Genomic DNA, 18,804 nt, shown 5'->3' on the forward strand with positions numbered 1-18,804 from the left:
CAAGCATCATATTGCTTCTGTAGCAAATACTGGGATGAAATCCGTTTAAAGTGTTATTGCTTACCTTGTGACAGGCTTAGTTCATTTTGGACAGCTCATATTAGTTATGTTTATTGTATTTTATTATATGCATTTGCTATATACTACACCAGGTGTTCCCAAACGGTGGTCCGCGGCGCAAAGAATAAGTTGCAAAGTACAACGAACAAAAAAGGCAGCGTCAGGAGTTTGAGTGCATTTGTACCGCGGGCTCAGCTTTGAGGGGCTGGAATGTTTTTTTTCTTTTTTTTCTTTCTTTTGTAGAATCGTTTTCTTGATAACTTGATAACATTCATTTAAAAATTCAGTTGAGGCCTATAATGAATACGTTAAAATATTGAGTACTTTGATATATGTTTCAATCAAGGTATTTATCAAACTGATTAATCTTGTTACATACCGGTAATTGATTTATTAAAATGTTTGGATAGACTGCTGTTTTATTGATTACTGTCTCGTTCACGGCCGTCTTAAAATAACGCTAGATATGTTTTGTGGAAAATAAATAATAATAATAATAATAATAATAATAATAATAATAATAATAATAATAATAATAATAAAACGTTTTTGGGCGCATTCCTCTTTATTGTGTATGAGTTCAGCTTGAGAGGTAACGGCTGGGCGTTTTAGTTACAGTGTTCAGAAATTAGGATTTAAGTTAAGTTTTTGTGCACATTGTACTGGTTTTACTCAAACTGATTCCTGTTCAGGTATTTATGAATGGAAGTATGAGACATGGACTTCTTTCTTGTCTGAGGACCAAGAAAAATAACTGCATTTCTAAAATGTTCAATTATACAAAGGTGCCTAATTTAAAGGTTTGATAAAAACGTCTGTTTAGTTTTTTGCAGTTTATTTTATTTATTAAAATTAAAGTTTTTTTTAATTATTATTTTTACTTAGTGCATATTCTATATGCTTCCCATTTTTCACAATATTTATTCAAATGAATAAAGGGCGGTTTAGATTAGGTTCATTTATAATGTTACAGGTTTAAACATATAAAATGTTTTTAATTTTACATTTTCCTAAGGAGTGCTAATAGTGGGCCGCAGTGCCTAATATAGCTGAACAGGTGGGCCACAGGTAAAGAAGTTTGGGGAGCCTGGTAGAGACCATTTGTTTTCAAATTCCTCTCCTTGCTGTGTTCCCCTCTCTCGCAGGCTGGGGGTGCTGTTGTGCTCAGTGAGCCCAGAGGATCTGAGGCCCCTCCTATCAGCCCAACCCATGCCCGGCCTGCTGAGGGAGCGCCTGCTGAAATGCGTGTCTGAGGGGCTCACCAGCGCCACTGGCAGGGTGAGAGAGGCATTGCATTATCATACTGCCTCTATCAATCTACCAATCAATCAGTCTTTCTGTACAGTAGCTATCTGTCTGCATGTCTCTCTGTAAAGCATCAAACGTGTCAGTCTTGTTTGTCTTCCTGGCTGTCTCTTTCTGTCTCTGTTACTGTGTCCGTTGGTTTGTCTGTCTGTCTGTCTTTCTGTATTTTCTACACCAGGCTTTACGGTAGCACTCTGTGTCTGCAGCTCTCTCACTGGCTGCTCCTGGCTCTCCGACCCCTCAATGCCAGTGTCCTCACCACCCCAGAGCTGGTCTCTCTTGGTGGGATGCTGCCCCAGCTCGGAGCTTCCTTCTTGCAGTCACTGGCCACACCGCGGCTCCTGGACATCCTGGCGGGCCCAGGCCTTGGGGGGGGGGGGGGGGGGGGGGGGGGGGGGGGGGGGGGGGGGGGGGGGGGGGGGGGGGGGGGGGGGGGGGGGGGGGGGGGGGGGGGGGGGGGGGGGGGGGGGGGGGGGGGGGGGGGGGGGGGGGGGGGGGGGGGGGGGGGGGGGGGGGGGGGGGGGGGGGGGGGGGGGGGGGGGGGGGGGGGGGGGGGGGGGGGGGGGGGGGGGGGGGGGGGGGGGGGGGGGGGGGGGGGGGGGGGGGGCAGACTTTCCCCCTGCACAGGTAAGGCTGGCAGTCAGAACTGGTCAGCGGGGTGTTTTCCTGGGAGCTGGAAGGATGCTTTCAGTTCTGTCAAAGTCTTCTCAATGTACTTAAATACTGTACTGTGTGCCAGTATGGTTCAGTGCTACATGCTGCTACTGACTAACTGCAAATATGTCTTCGCTTTGTTTTAGGCCTTTCAGCTTTTGACAGAAATAATTCAGAATACAAATGTAAGTACTGTATGGTCTGAACTTCTCAGGGCATCTCTTCAGACTCCCGTTGTTCAGTCTTTACACTGTCTCTCTCTCTCCAGCTCAGCATTGCCTCTCTGTGCCGCTTGCGCCCCCTGCGCTCTGGGCTCAGCCCCTCAGTGCTGCAGACCCTCTCTCCACCCAGCCCAGGGGGCTCCTCTTGTGACTGCTGGAGATCCCTGCTGTCTGAGCTCTCCCCACCACAGAGAGCTGCAGCGCTGGACTCACTCCGGGTAAGCAGGGCAGTCCAGCTCCTTCCTTCAGATCAGCCAGCCAAGGTCTGTGTCCGGATCAGTGCCCAGCAACCTTTACAATCTTCTGTTCCTTCTGTGTAAAGAAAATGAACTGCATTACAGTAATTCTTACATAACTGTAATGTGTTACATGTCCACCAGGTATGTATACTTATTAAAGATGCCAAAATCTGCTGGTCTTGCATGATCACTTTCCATGAGAATACTAGGTACCATATTCTATGATGTTACTCTGCGCTAGCCATGTGTCCCTCTGTTATTACAGTGTTCATATACAGCATGTTATTCATTCATTGCTGCCAGCCGTGTTCTAACTCTAGTATTGCTGTCTACAGCCCTTGATGAACGGTTCTCAGAGCTGGCTCCCTCAGATGAGCTGCCTGGTTCCGTTTGTGCCCCTGAAGGAGCTGGCACTGGATGGAGCAGCAGTCCTTAGAAACAGCGCCCTCTACAGGCACCTGCCTTGGTCAACGCAACAGGTATTGCTGTGAAGTCTTACTACTCTGCTGCTGTAGTAACTCTTCATAAAACCTGCATCACACCATGCTTTTGAGCTGTACATTTCATATTGCTGATCAGTGCTTTCTGGATCAATTGCCTTTGTCACCAGGAATAAGTCATGTATTTGAGTCCTAAAAGTTACATGATAGACTCAGATATAATGCTGAATATATGTGTATGATGTTGTGTGTATATTATATATGTATATTGTGAAAGGTAGGTATTCACTGAGTGTAGGATGGCTGAAGAAGTATAGTGTGGAGAACAGAAAAGGCCGGACCACAGACGTCACAAGAGAATATTTATTAAGCAGCAAATCAAAATTAACCAAAACACAACGGCCGGACGCTAACGTTGGGCTATCCGGCTTGCAGTCACAGTAAATCAGAGAAACTAAAAGTTCATCAAATAACACAACTGTGCAGCTGAGACTGTACTTCCCAGACTTACCACTGGGAGCTCAACCCATGGATCACCACAAAGGTAAGGAAAGTTATTGTTATTTTAGTTCACCATTTGTAACCTTGCTTAAGGTTAACTGGCTTCTTCCTTTTCCAGGTTCTGTTGAATTCCTCCCCAACAGAGGGCGCTCACGTGGCTGGTAAGTAGGCTCCCCTTGTGGAGAGCTGGGGCTTGCAGCTTGTGTGCGGTGGCGCCCCTCTGTGGCCCATGATCCATGCAGCAGCTGATGTCAGCATGCTACTCTCTTGTTGTCAGGTGGGTGCTTGTCCTTGTACCTGTAGTTATGCAGCCTGCCCCTGGCAGGGTTTGTAATCCAATGTGTTTTCTCTGTTTCAGGTTGCAGCTCCTGACTTGTGTTTTTAAAACATCAACACGGCTGAATTGCTGGTTCCAGAAAGCTGTGCTTTGCAGAGTTGCCTCAATAAACAGAATAAAACACGCTATTAAACCAGTCTGCGTGTTTCCTTTGACTTTTGTTATTTTTTTCCTTTCAGACTACAAACAATGTTCTCCTTTCTATCTCAGGTTTGCTTCTCCCCTGAGAGTAAGTTTTACTTTTAGTTGTTGTTGACGGCGATCTTCTTTGTCAACAACCAGTTGTTAAATCACATTAAACATCATGCATTTATTATCTGTGAGACTTGTGCCGTTTTCCATCTACACAGTGTAAGCATCCTGCGTTTCGCTGTGCTGTCCACACAACACATTACGCTTTCTTCAACACCGGTTAGCGTATAGACTTTTTAAAGCTGCGATAAAACTTTCATAAACCATAACATTTGTACTTGCCAAAATAACTGCTGATAGAAGATAACGTTGCTTATCCTTTCCTTCGGTGTTTCTTTTTGTTTTCAGTACCTACTATGTGTAGTACGCTTGGAACTGACTTCCCAGTTCTGGCCTTCAGACTAGCGCAGCTACATTTAAATTTACCTCCAGCTTTCCCAGCTGTCAGTGCTCCTGCGTGTGCTAACACTTGTGGGAGATGTAGTCTTTCCCCCTCCCACTTGAAGCAACATTCTTTTTAACCCTTTTTATGCCAAATACCAGTGTCTGCATTTGTTTATATATAATACCGTTTCTTACAACTGGCAAATTATTTTAATACTCTTACAGACAGCAACACTAGAAATACCCCACCTGCTTCTAGTGTTCTCCTCCGTTTACAACCCCCTATTTCCCACTATATATATAAATATATATAAAGGATTCAATGTAAGCACTTGCTTTAATGGGATTGCATGACCTGTTTTCTCATCAAGGTCTATCTGTCTGCTGCGCTCAGCAATCAGGTTGCCTATGCATGAGAAGCAATGCGTCAGCCTAGATTTACAGTGTATTAAATCACACTGTCTGTATCTCGTATTGTCACAAGCAGCAGTAGCAGTTCTAACTCTCTTGTTTTTCGTTTTTTCTCCCAGGCTCAATTCCTTCTCAGGAAAACCCTTCAGTATTCCAATCTTACCAAGGAAACAGTTATGTAAGTAAAGCAGAGTGAACCGCCATCCCAGCATTGACAAAAGAGTGAAAAACAAGTCCTTAGTTTCATTGATCAAGGTTGTTTAGTTACTTCTCCCAGCACTACAATACAGCATATTCATTTCAACCCCAGACAGCCCTGTATAGAGACAGCAGAACCTCATCATGCAGTGCAGAGAGCCCTGATCAAAGCTAAACAAGACTGCATGTTTACACATGTGCTTACCCATTACTGGCATTTCATTTCTCTCCCTATATTCTGTTGTATATTTTATAGTCAATAATATAACTTTGTGACCCTATTTGGCTCTAGGACCCTGGGGAACATCGCTGGCGGGCTGGGCTGTGATTGGCTGTGGCTTTGGGCCAACGATTCTGATTTCACAGAGCTGCTCCGATTCCTCAGCGACCTGCCAGGAGGGGTCCGGGCCAGTCTGGTGAGAAGAAGAGAATCTCAGTGCTTTCTGTTACTGTTTAAAACCATTCCTCTGGTTAGCAGAGGGCTGGCGACCCTCCTGTATCCACTGGATAGATGACATTGAATTAATGACAAGTAGAATATTACATTACTAAGAGCTTTGAGAACACTATACTTGGCGAATTTAGTGAACACTGTTAGTGAAAAGTATATCTGTGTGGCCTCTAGCCTTTCCTAGCATTAGCGCTAGTCAGCCTGTAAACCCGAGAAACAGTTTCCACTAGATTCCAATACATCATTTGGTTTTGTCCGCAGAGAAAATGTATCATTGAGGAAATCCAGAAGAGACCAGTAATAGATCTTTACCAGCTGGCACCACAGTTCTCTGCAAACTTACCGTAAGAAAGCTTTCTTTTTTACATTATTGGCACATTTTGTTTGCAGTGGGGACCTGATTGTGACCTAGCCTCTCAGCTCTAACCACTAGACCACACTGCCTCCCTCCCAGCCCCTCAACTCAAACCACTAGACCACACTGCCTCCGTCTCAGTCACTCAGCTCTAACCAATAGACCACACTGCCTCCGTCCCAGTCCCTCAGCTCTAACCACTAGACCACACTGCCTCCCTCCCAGCCCCTCAACTCAAACCACTAGACCACACTGCCTCCCTCCCAGCCCCTCAACTCAAACCACTAGACCACACTGCCTCCGTCCCAGTCCCTCAGCTCTAACCACTAAACCACACTGCCTCCCTCCCAGCCCCTCAACTCAAACCACTAGACCACACTGCCTCCCTCCCAGCCCCTCAACTCAAACCACTAAACCACACTGCCTCCCTCCCAGCCTCTCAGCTCTAACCACTAGACCACACTGCCTCCCTCCCAGCCCCTCGGCTCTGAGCCCCTGTTGTTTCTGGTATGTTGATATCATGTTGTATTTTTACACAGTGCAAGGATGATTGAGAGCCTGTCCAATGCTACGCTGGCATCCATCTTAGAGCACATCACCAAACACTTCCCTGATTTCTTGAGGCTGCCGCCCCACAAGCAGAGCATCCTGGCAGAGAAGGCCCGGCTCATTCTGGTGAGTGTGTCCTTTCCCTCCCACCCCCCCTTTTGAATATAATCAATTTTATCTGGGCTATTTGTTGAAAAACAAAAACATTGTGCTCCCAGTCGCACTGGCAAAAAACATGTGTGCTTATAGTTTACCAGCAAAGATGTTTTGTAGGAGCCCAAAGTACACCATGTTAAAGGAAGCTTCCCATTGGAGATAAATCACAAGTGTAATAATACACAGTAACAGAGGCTGATTTCATCATGGGAGAATGCATTGAGTGCTGTTCGCTTGCATGCTTGCCTGTTTTGTTTGTAGACACACAGGGAGCTGTGCACTGGCCGATGTTCTCCTGCTGGGGAGAGAGCCTCCCATCGTGCTTCACCGATACACTTGCCTCCAGGGTCCATTCTTTTGGTAGCACCGTGTGCTTCAGTTCAGGGGGTGACAAGAGCTTGCTTGACAACCAGAAGGAACAGAGCTTGCCCGTTGATAAAGAGTCCTTCCGATCAGGAACTCCTTCTCTCTGCAGGGTGTCCCTGCGGAGGGAGGGATCTCGGGGGTCTCTATGGACCTGCTGGGGCCCCTCCTCCCCTTCCTGGACTTGGGCATTCTGGGGGTGGTGCACCGTGAGGCCCTGCTGCTGCGCCTGGATGAGGTGAAGGGGTACTGCCTGCCGCGGTGTGCCCTGCAAGAGATTGGGCAGCTCCTGACGGAGAGGAGCATGCTGGGGTAGGTGGAGCACATGTTTCTGATAGTAAGCTTTATTAGAACTGCGCTGGGTAGCTTTTTTCCCAGAATGCCTTTCTCTCAGACGGTTGCCTGTGTTGCAGAGAGATGTCAGGCTGGACACTGGCACAGATGGAGCATGCTGGGAGACTGCTGTTCACACTATCTCCTCAGGAGATACACAGACTGCCCACGGTAAGAAGCTCTCTGAAAATGTTCCGAACTGATGTCTTTTCTTGTTTCTCTTCCTGTTTGTCAGTGTTTCTGTCTGCTTGTGTTAGGGTTCCTGAGTTTCTGCTAAGACCTGCTGTTCAATTACTTGACAACGTTTAATTCTTCTTATTGCATTAACTCAGCCTGTCTGTGTGTTTGTGGCTGTGTGCTTGTCAGGTTGTGGTGAGCCCTGACTCTGTGGAGCAGGTTCTGGATGCTGAGCGGCGCTGGAAGGTCAGTGAGGTGGGCCGGGCCTGCATGACGATGGACAGAGAGAGAGAAAAGAAGGAGAGTCTGGTCGCCAGGATCGTCCACAGGGGAGGGAAGAACAAGAAAGGTGAGGGCTACAATCACCTGAACTGATGGATGTGACCGATCTCAGTTTCTAATTGAAGATGTCATTTTAACTCACTGGCAGTGTAGAGTACTTTTGTAGGGTATTTTGAATCTGTTTTTGTATCACTATTGAAATGGTTGCCAATGTTAATACCCCTTTTGTTCTGCGTTTGTATCTGTATTCCAGAACTCAGTCCAAGCTGTTCAGATATAAAGGGGACGTTCCCAGCAGCCTGGAGCGCGGCTCAGCTGTCGGGAATGTTGGAGCTGGAGCTGAGGGAGTGTGTGGAGACACTAGGGCAGGACCGGGAGCTGAGCTCGGAGCAGCGAAGGGCAGTGTGGGCCAGGTTCAAACAGGTGGGCACACTCATCGTGTCTATCACTGTAATGAATAAGGAATCGCCTGCCAGGCTCTCGTGAGTCTAAACCAATGACATCACACAAAGTTTAGTGTTCTTGTAATTTCAACTTCATAGGAAATGCATCTAGACTTGACCAGACTGCTGTGTTTGCTGTGTGTCGATAGATTTACGGCCCAGTCAAAACCATGAGGGCAGAACAGATCCTGCAGCTCGGCTGCATAGTTACCCAGCTGAGTGAGAGGGAGCTGCAGGAGCTGGACCTGTCAAACCTGGGGATCCTGGCTTACCTGGGAGGGATGGAGGAATGGAGCCCTAAACAGGTACTGTAAAGTGTCAAGCGGGGACTAGTTTCAGCTTTCTGAGTTAGCGGACCATCTTTCTAACACACCCACGCTCTCCTGTCTCCTGTGGAAATCAATTGCATATTTTAAAATGCTTGTTCTCATTGGTACAGTCTGTTCGGGGGTGGTGCATTGGGACCCGAGTTTGAAGTGAATGCAGTAGAGACTATAAAGAGGAGTGTTTCTATTGCAGATGAGAGTGGCAGTGCTGCGCTTCCTGCGGCGCAGTGGCCAGACGGTCGAGCGCCTGGGTGTGACCGAGCTGGCCTCTCTCGGGTTCCTGCTCTGCGGAATGACCCCGTCTGAAATGAGCAGACTCGACCCCAGGTCTCTCAGGTCAGTCAGCGCGAGTTCTGGGCAGGAGGTGGGCAATGCCTCGACAGATACTTCAAGATGGGAATATACTTGAGGATTCAGCTTACCCAGTCATTACCATGAACATTAAACAGAAAAAAAGCAGTTTCTCTGGCACTCACTTTATTTATTGCCATAACAGCTGCTGTGTATCTCTTAATGTTCAAGCAGATAACAGTTAGGGCCTAACCCTATCCCTAACCCTTACTCCTGTCGTCACCCATGTCTCCCTGGCAGTGCGGCGGCCCTGTTCCTAGGAGAGCTGCCCCTGCGTTGCTCGGAGCTGCAGTCCGAGACTCTGGCCACAAGGCTCATGACCATACAAGCCTTCGGACCAGTCAGCGAGTGGGGCCCAGAGGTCTTCACTGAAATCGGGACCCTTGCAGGTAGATGTAAAATTGGGAGTTTGTCAATATCTGTAGGACAGGACGTGTGTCAATCAGCCGTCAAAGTATAAATCCTCTTTCTGATGGACCACTTACATACTGTGCTGCATCGGCTTGAATCAATACCTGCATTAGCTAAAGGGCCCTGTTCAGCTGTGTGGCTGTGTTATCTGGCTACCTGACTACAGTGCTGTGTTGGATTTCCAGGACTAAAGGTGTAAGGAAACTGATATGAGGTTCATAAATGAGTGTGCACAATGACAGATAATGAGTTAATTTCCCAAACTGATTCCAATATTCAACACATATAGCATAAACATTATCATGAGACATAATCATGTAGCACCTGGTTATAACAGAAATCAGACCATGATCACTGCCCTTATTCCTTACAAAGGACACAGAGCTCTCAATGATGCCCTGCTTGATTTCAGCTGGTTTATCGGACATGGTGCTATCCTCCCTGGTCAGAGAGCAGCTGGAGGGACTGACCCCAGCAGCCATTGCACTCATCAGCCCTAGCAAACTGGCAGTAAGTATCTCTCCTCTATATGGACCTGCAGTTCCTTCAACAGTACATTTCACTGTAGACAGAAGTGATAGGGACCTAATTAAGTTGTGGTCATTTGAACCGGCTCAATACTTTAGAACATAAGAAAGTTTACAAACGAGAGGAGGCCATTCGGCCCATCTTGCTCGTTTGGTTGTTAGTAGCGTATTGATCCCAGAATCTCATCGAGCAGCTTCTTGAAGGATCCCAGGGTGTCAGCTTCAACAACATTACTGGGGAGTTGGTTCCAGACTCCCACAATTCTGTGCACTGTGCAAAAAAGTGCCTCCTATTTTCTCTGTGTAAAAAATGCCTCGTACTTGCTGAAACAGCTTTCACCGTGTGCTCCTCTCTGTTGATTTGCTTTAGTTTTGATGTGAGTTTCTGTTCAGAAGCGTGTCAGTAAAAAGGAGCAGCTGTTCTAGTTTTGATGTGTATTGAGACCCCTAATAACACGCTTGGTATGAAAGCAATTTCCAGTGTTTGAAATACACCAGCGGACGGCTGTTTTATTCATTTTTTAAACAGCCCTGAAGTATCTACATCTTTCTCTTTGTCAGTTGTCTGAAGGAATCTTTTGGCAGCAGTGTTAAAAAAGTCACCTTAGGGGGGCGTTTCTTTAATGGGGTCTCCATGGCAACAGAACTAGCTCTCACGGAAGGCAGAAACACCACAGTCAAAGTCCCCAGGCTTAGCTCTTACTGAATCGAATATTTCATAAATCATTATGTCAGCCTAAATGCCATTTCACAGACACCTCAATACGTTTTATTGGTAAATTATTTTACCAATAAAAAAAATAAATAAATCTAGGTGAGAATATCAATGGTGACAGTGTAGCGGGCAGTATTGTGTGAGGCAAAAGACCTGGAGTCATACTGTTAGTGCCTGAGCCGGCAGATCTGAGTGAACAGTCCTTCTCTCCCTCTCTCAGGTGGTGTTGAGCACAGCTCAACTGTCCTGGATGACCCCCGAGCAGGCAGGAGCAGTGACCCCTGCGCAGTGGGCGGAGCTCAGCAGTGATCAGAGCCAGGCTGTCGCCATGACGCAGTACGAGGGAGAGCTAATTCAGGACCCCCGGGGTAAGGGCACTCCCTTTACACACTATTGGGAGGTAGATCAGAATGAGATGAGATGACAAAATATACTGTATGATGCACTCCCTTTACAACATGGTATACCATATAATGCAGTACCATCCTGTGTTGAACCTGCATCAAGGATCTTATAGTCGAATCTAAACTTTGTGTGCACATATATTTAGGATTTGTATTTTCTATGAGCACCATTATTAAGCTTAATTGATTTTTAAATCAACAGACAATTATATTTTGCAACCTTTTATAAACTAACTACACTAGGCACTGTCACTTGATTTGTGAACCAGTCAGTGATCTCTCTCTCTCTCTCTCTCTCTCTCTCTCTCTCTCTCTCTCTCTCTCTCTCTCTCTCTCTCTCTCTCTCTCTCTCTCTCTCTCTCTCTCTCTCTCTCTCTCTCTCTTTCTCTCTCCAGGGAGGAACTTGGCCCTCACCCAACCCTCACCTGACAGCACTGCAGTGTGGCTCCTGGCTCTGGGCTCTATTCTGTGTGCTCTGGTGTGAACTGGTTTGCAAGCACTTCGTTACTCGATTCCACTTTCATCTTCTTAGCTTTTCTGGGGGGGGGTTAGTGGGGGGGTGCAGTAATACTGTTTATAATAAAAGAACTAAACCCACAACACTATCTTGTTGTTATGCTTTGGGTTACCTCTAAGGGGAAGGGGAACAACCCTTAAATGCCCCGAAGGAAACACAAAACAATGGTTTGAAATCAGAGCTTACCAAATGAATATGAAAATGGTAAATCTGAAAGGAAACATTGCCAAAAAGGTAACATTCCATATGTTGAATTAATTATATGCGAGGGAAGCATCTCACAGGCCATGTGACCCAATGCTCACAGAGCTTTTCCATGTTACCATGGTGATTCCCCAGCCTTGCTGTTTGCAATGCTTTCAGAGTAAATGAACCCAAAACTGGAAATAAAAAGGAAACCTACCAAATGAATCCTACCTTTAGTTACATATCCTGTGATAGAAGTTAATATGTAAAGCTTTTTGTTATTTACCAATAAACATTAAAACAGTACATTAAGCTAAATGTAAATTATTGGTCTTTTACCGTAGTGAATTATTTACACATCTTTCTTCAGAATATAATATTATTAGTATATAATTACCAGTATGTCATTACATATTTACCACCTCGCTATAAGAACTGAACTCACTGTGTGAAAAATGATCATATAATCACAACAAAGCTGACTGTGTTAGCAGCTCCAGGTTTTATTAGGTATTTCCTTGCAATGTTTCTCGAGGTACACAGTGCTTTGTTTCTGCATGCCGTCGTTCGTCTGAGACACAGTGCCAGGACAGCAATGTTAAAAGCTGTTACAGTATCTGCCAAGTGTGCCTCCAAAACTTTCTACTTGATCTGGCCTGGGGCTGGAGGGATCTTGATGTCTTGCCCCTTTTCCAGTCTCTTCTCACACTCAACCAGGTAATTCACTCCATCAATAACGGTTTGGACCAGCTCCACCTGCACACGGGGGCAAACACAGGCAATGATACTACCTGTCAACTGGGATTCTCCTTTGTAAATCAAGGACTACTGACCAGGTTATCTTGTCCACACTGATTACAAATGAGGTATATTCAATTGATTGGACTGAATACAAAAGTTATACAAATAATATATCTAGCAATGCACAGGAGTCTCTTTAATGTATTTCTATCTGTAAGGGACCAAAACACAACAAGATACTGATTAGACTTATATTAGTGCGAATGGCGTGAATACACTGGATATCAATAGGATATTTCGATGTCTTGAGATATCTACGTACTTCAGACTTGCCGAGGCGGTCAAGGTTCGAGATGTCAAAGGTGCTGCCTACAGCCGCGGTGTCCACGCCTCCCGTGCCGCGCTTCTGCAGACGCAGGTTGTCAAGGATCTTGGAGAAGCGTGGATCCTGCAGAGAATGGGGTAGCGAGGCTCATCAGGGCAGGGTTAGGATCCACAGAGGAGTTTACGTGAGAGTGTGTCTGTATGCCTGTCAATACTCACAAGGTGGTTTCCTGCTCTGTGCCTCATGTGGATAAATGATATGTTATTTGCACTCATATGCTAGCGTGCTAAATATTTTGAAAGTATCAGCAGTTTAGTTCGGTTTCCTGGTTTATAAACACGTCACAGACTGTTCATTTTTCCATGAAGCGCACAGAAGCAGTCTGTGTGTATGCAGAGGTTACCTTGCTGAGCTGAGGCAGGTTGATGTGCACGCCAGCCCTCAGCCCTGTCCCCAGATTGGAGGGGCAGGTCAGGACATAGCCCAGCCTTTCATTCCACATGAACTCCCAGCCTTTCTCCTTGATCAGCCTCTCCACCTGCCAGAAAACTCACAGCCCTCAGCACTCTGAATGTGCAATCACACACAGCACACACAGTTTACTACCACCACTGTAAATAACATATGCAGACAAAGACACTAAATGCACATATTAAACAGACACACACAATGTTCATTATGGGATGGATTCAGCTTCACAGTGATGACAAACAGGCAAACAATTTGCCAACCTGATGTGACAAAAATTCTCCTGCAGTCCTTCACACATGGCCCTGCCTGGACTGACCACTGAGAAGCCAGCTGGCCCAGTTGTATGTTAAGGTCGTCTCCAGGCAGACGCCAGAGTCACACGGACTCCCTACACATCCCCATCCTGTCAGTCTCTATGTACCTCCTTGAGCCCCTTGCAGAAGCGCTCAAACACCCTCTTCATGTTGCCTCCCTTCTCCATGGAGATGACGCGGGTGTGGTCCTCCTCGTTCACCCAGACCAAGAAGGTCTTCTCATTGTTGTGCCTGCCGCAGCCAAAACATATAGATTAGAGAGGCTCGGAGGAGCTCACCGATGCCTTTAAACATCTGAAAAGCTGGCATTACTTAAAAACTACAATTTGATCAAAACCATTCATAAAGAAGAATGACTGCTTTTAAGAATTATCAGACTTAATCGACAGGGTGCATACTGCAGATCAATTATTTGGTGAATACAGTTTTTAACATTACTTTTTGAATTAGTATTGCCATGATTGCATTTAGTTACAAAGTACATACAGTAAAATATATGTATATAGATATTGCTGTGTAACCAAGTAGCAAATTACCAAATGAGGCCATAAGGGCAAATGCACTTTATAGCATTAAATATACATATTAAATATAAATTGCAGTATTGACCAATAACCCAATAATTCCCAAACAATTACTCAGTAATATATTCCTTTCAATTGAATTACACACTAGTGTTGACACATTACTTACTCAAATGTGCCTGTAATACCTCTGCAGTAGCTCTTAAATAACTCACTGCTCTGGAAACCTGAAGTGTGGGATAGCTTTCTTTCATTTATGGTCTATAGTCACTACAATAACAAATATTGTGTTACTGGATGTATGTTTTTAACAGTCTGTATAAATCATCTGCAGTGTGTGTGTGTTAAACCAGCTCTGTCTGGGATCATGTATAAGAGAAATCTAGCAAGCAGAAAGATCTGCAGAGCATCAGATTATGAAAGATGAGATAGGGTGAATGAAGAGCAGACCCAGGCATAAATTATAGAAGCTCTCTTGGCATGCTCTCCATGCGGGAGGTAGGATGAGCCTCAGGGGGCCAGCCACAGAATTAAGGTAGTGATGTCTGGCAGTGCACTGGTATATTTATGGGCATAGCGTGGCACTGAAAAACAAGCCAGAATAAATCCCGATCACACTGGAGCATTGCCCAGCCCTGTGTTTTTTTTTTAAACCTACTGTTCAAACAGTGATAAGATTTCTTAGCTGATCTTCCAGTCCTGCCACATAGGTCTGAGTTTCTTTTTTTAACAGAAGGATCCACAACCTACCAGATCCCCCTGGCATCGGGCCAGTCACGAGCCATCCCTGAGCATGTCAGCAGTGGAGATATGGGCTTATCAAACAGGAAGTGATCCTGGACAGAACAGAAGGCACACGATAAGGGGCAATAAGAAGACTACGAGAGGGCACGCTGTATTAAACTATTAATAAGGCCGGCATGAATCTCAATCTTTTTGTCTCTCTCTCTCTCTCTCTCTCTCTCTCTCTCTCATGTGCTCACATCGATGAGCTGTTGCTGTTCCTTCTCTGTCATGTCTGCCAGGCTGTAATAGCGCCCCAGCAGGTCTTCCTTCAGCCCGCTCAATGCGTCCGCCACCACTCGCTCCACCTCCCGGCGCTCCGCACGGGTGCAGGCAGGGGGCAAGGCGAGCCCCCGAATGCTGCGGCCCGTCCGCACCCGTGAAGACAGCACATAGCGCTCGTCGAAAACCCCCGACCGGATCTGAATGAGAAACGCCAGCAGGGGTGTCAGTAGTGCATCAGTTCTCATTTATCTGAAGCTAGCAATACTAGAAACAAATGTAACAAAATAACAGGGGACAGGGTGTGTTAAACCCTATAACGTGTCACGTGTATTTAGTATTGATGTTAGATCCTAATACTGATGCTGTGGGAGTGAGTTCCTGTACCTACCTTACTGGCGTCGAGGTCAGTGGGGTGTCTCATAATCTGGGGGTCATAACCATTATGCCTCTCTTTAATGACGGGATTAAATAATTCAGCAAATACCTGAACAGAAAATATAGAATTAGTTCATTTTTATTTTGGGAACTGTGACGCAATTCTGACAATGCAACTCATTGTTTAAACTGCTTGCAAGTACAATTAGATAAATACAAAATGAAACGTGAAACTGTACCTTACTGTGTTGTCTCTCTTTCTGTATGCACGCATTTGTATGTTACTCTTACCCATGTCCACACATTTCTATGTCACTCTTACCCATGTCCACGCTGTCCCTAATGTACTCTTTGCCCCTCACCTGGTAGGACTCCTCGTCCCCAGCTACCATGCCAACGGTCTTAATGAATGGGTGGCCGGGGTTGTCCACCCCGGTCTGGATGCACTGGTCCAGGGTGAAGCCGCTGGGGGTGGCTTTGTCAATGAGCGCTGCGTAGATAGCTGGGGTCAAGTGACTGGCCATACAGTTGTTGTGCTTCCTCAAGTCAGGATACTCAGCACTGTCATGGAGAAAAAATAAATCAATCCCATAATAAAACCACAGTCACATTTATACTGCACCCCAGAGCCGGGCTCTTCACTGCATTGCTGGAAGCCAATCAAAATCCCAGTTACAGCCTCGCAATGAAATTGGATTAACTTTGTTGCAACGTGTGATTTGCTTATGATTTTTACAGACACGTCATTAAGATCTAAATGTCAAGTATTAACTTGATATATTTATACTCGTTAAAGGTACTGCATTGTGAGGCTAACCCGTTTTGTATTTCTAGGTTCAATGGTTGTAGTACAGTGTGCACCTATGCTTGTTTTATACATTTAACAAAGCTGTCATTTTCTTGCAGCTGTGGTCTTAATGATGGTATTATTTTTCTATTGTAATAAGAATAAACAGAACCAAGCAATGTATCCCTTTTCTTAAAACATTTCAATTAGAATTCTAGAGGGTCCCGAAAGATAGACGGGAAAATTTATTGTTACAAATGCATTGCTACGTTGGGATTAATAGATCAGAGAATGAGGCTTCATTGTACATCACAAACACAATCAAAGCTATGCGTTTTAAACAGGCCATGTCGTGTGATTTGTCTTTCTTGATAATGTCTATTTAAAGATCACAACCACACTTAACTAAATAATAATTTGAACTGCCCTATATAGCGTCCCCGTCACAGTGCCATCTAACCAGAATGTTATTATTATGCAAACGTAGGTTGCGAGCAGAAACACATACGTTGCGTACAGTCTGCAATTAAAACGTCTTAAATGTGTTGTGGGTCATGCCTCTTTTCTCAAGAAGTCAACGAAAGGGTGGTGTGTTGCTGTTCCTAGCGCCTATAAGGTGGTAGATATAGAGGTTACCTTGCCGGGTACATTCTCCTATTGGATTTTACTGAAGCATGGACCTTGTCCTTGTTGATCAGGTAGCCTGTTGCTAAGGACCCAGCTCCAGCCAACGACAGGATACCCACGGTCCTCTTCCTTGACAAAACCCGAGTGAAGGTGCTTGCCATTTTGTCGCACAATCAGAGAAAGGCAGAGAGTGCTGGCCAATCCTCCACAAACTGCAACGGTCCCAAAACAACCACAGAGAGGAAGAGTGTAAATAAATGGATCAGGAGAGAAAGAGGTTAAGAAGAGACAGAACGTGGTGCGACTGCTAAATAAAGCAGAACCGTACGCGATGAGATCAAAGACTGCAGCAACAACCCACATCAGCAGGCAAAATCCATCAGATGCTTCAAATCTGTTAATCCATATTCTGAGACAGAATTCGGGTCCTTATAGAAGTGACTGTTTCAAGGACTACAGCACTGGTTTGACGTGTATACTGGAATTAGTGAAACGTTTTTAAATTGCTTTAAATTGTATGGTGGTGTGACAGGCTGAACGTGTGGTGTAAGACAACAGACTCCAGTCCAGTTTGCCAATTAATGCGCTTGGTTTTATTTCCCCAAAACCCAGGTCACCAAATACGCATTTAAACAAATAATAATAATAATAATAATAATAATAATAATAATAATAATAATAATAATAATAATAATAATAAACAATAGAACCGCCGGGATACACAACAATGTGTAACCCGACAAAGCAAAGAGAAACGGAGGTTTGCAGTCCCAAATAATAAACAGAAAAGACAATCCGTCTTCCTTCCGTGAGTCTAGACCCCTAGATGGATCAAATGAACCGCCAGTGAGTGAGTTAGTCGTCACAGCCCGTGGCGAATTTTCTTTGTGACATAAGCGCAAATTGTATATTTTCTGACGTAGTCCGAGATTGGTTTTACAAGGGATACTGTTCATTGTATGTATAAAATAAGAACAAAAGTAAATGAATCTCTTTGTAACACACACATATATTGAGCATCAAAAGAAACTTATCACTTATAGTTGGATACAATTCACTAGATGTGGTCGAAAAATGACAAACTGTCTTAGAGCAGGTGCAGTGACTTTATTGTGCTGATTAACTATTTACATCACAAAGATGAAGCAAAATCATCTGTCGATCTTGGGCAGGTGTTGTGACTCTTGGTCTCCCGGTTCTTGGCCTGTCATTGACAGTGTATCTGGTTATACCGTCTCACCAGGTTTAAAATTGTTGGCTGTGAGCACCCAAGACAGCGAGCCACAGTATGCTGCCCTAGTCCAGCCTCCAACATGCAGATTGCACGAAGGTTCTGCTCTCTTGACAGACGTGGCATATTGTTTGTTTTTGTTTTTGTTTTTCTGTGAGTTTCTTATTGCTTTTATTCAAGCCTGCAATTCAACAGCTGAAACCACTCCATATCCAGTGTCCAATCAATTGTCTCACTAATTAAGTGATTAAGTGCATATGCTTCAGTCATAGTCACTCAGGCGTGTCAAGGTCAAGTGATCGAGTGATTAAAAGAAGCCAAAAACATTTTGTCAATGTCCATCATTTATATTCCTTATTTGTTTTTCGAAAATAAATGTATTATAATAGTGATGAGTTCCTTTTGATGCTCAGTATATACACATACGTGTGCGTGTGTGCTCACATCACCAACCAAGCTTCATGTTTGCATAACCCTTAATAACAAAGCCACACCGGATAATATTTTGCAGTGTCATTTACTTATTTTAAGTAATTTGATCTTTAATATCCCATGAAGCACTCTAAAAAATGGTTCACACAATACATTCGTAACAGGACAATGTTTCTCGGTTCAGAGTCCACTTGGATCTTATCCAGAAACAAATGCCTTTCAAGATACGAACACGCAACCCCTCCTCATCCAGAGAACACAAAGACTCCAACTCTTTCAAACAAGGTTTTAACGGACATTTAAGTGACAAGGGCCTGTTCAACATGTAATGCAACCCTACCCACCGTTAAATGGGGTGGTATTGCTTGATATCCCCATCTTGAAAGGATTTTATTATGAAAGGAATCCCAAACGTTTAGTGGCACTACATTTATACCAATTCAAAACACATAACTTAACACATGTCCTTGCAAAAGTGAAA

At 44.9% G+C, this 18,804-nt stretch overlaps 2 protein-coding genes across 2 annotated transcripts; one reads left to right on the top strand and one right to left on the bottom strand.

Moving 5' to 3' along the window:
* Nucleotides 1-2,046: 2,046 nt before the first annotated feature.
* LOC121294552 (stereocilin-like) lies at nucleotides 2,047-11,698 on the top strand. Its single transcript, XM_041218339.1, has 20 exons — nucleotides 2,047-2,055; nucleotides 2,166-2,204; nucleotides 2,288-2,458; nucleotides 2,815-2,958; nucleotides 3,539-3,581; nucleotides 3,937-3,986; nucleotides 4,864-4,922; nucleotides 5,235-5,358; nucleotides 5,655-5,737; nucleotides 6,288-6,423; nucleotides 6,929-7,128; nucleotides 7,230-7,320; nucleotides 7,516-7,675; nucleotides 7,862-8,031; nucleotides 8,201-8,356; nucleotides 8,571-8,713; nucleotides 8,969-9,117; nucleotides 9,552-9,649; nucleotides 10,602-10,749; nucleotides 11,181-11,698. The coding sequence occupies exons 1-20, from the start codon at nucleotides 2,047-2,049 to the stop codon at nucleotides 11,267-11,269; spliced, it is 2,262 nt and encodes a 753-aa protein (XP_041074273.1). The 3' UTR covers nucleotides 11,270-11,698.
* A 275-nt stretch (nucleotides 11,699-11,973) lies between these two features.
* Nucleotides 11,974-17,234, bottom strand: LOC121294408 (creatine kinase U-type, mitochondrial-like). The gene is made up of 9 exons (XM_041218077.1): nucleotides 16,670-17,234; nucleotides 15,609-15,807; nucleotides 15,260-15,355; nucleotides 14,847-15,068; nucleotides 14,614-14,699; nucleotides 13,447-13,570; nucleotides 12,958-13,092; nucleotides 12,552-12,677; nucleotides 11,974-12,244 (listed from the first exon to the last, which is right to left on the bottom strand). The coding sequence occupies exons 1-9, from the start codon at nucleotides 16,819-16,821 to the stop codon at nucleotides 12,131-12,133; spliced, it is 1,254 nt and encodes a 417-aa protein (XP_041074011.1). The 5' UTR covers nucleotides 16,822-17,234; the 3' UTR covers nucleotides 11,974-12,130.
* Nucleotides 17,235-18,804: the final 1,570 nt, after the last annotated feature.

The sequence above is a fragment of the Polyodon spathula genome, chromosome 19 (assembly GCF_017654505.1).
Source record: "Polyodon spathula isolate WHYD16114869_AA chromosome 19, ASM1765450v1, whole genome shotgun sequence".
Taxonomy (NCBI): Eukaryota; Metazoa; Chordata; class Actinopteri; order Acipenseriformes; family Polyodontidae; genus Polyodon; species Polyodon spathula.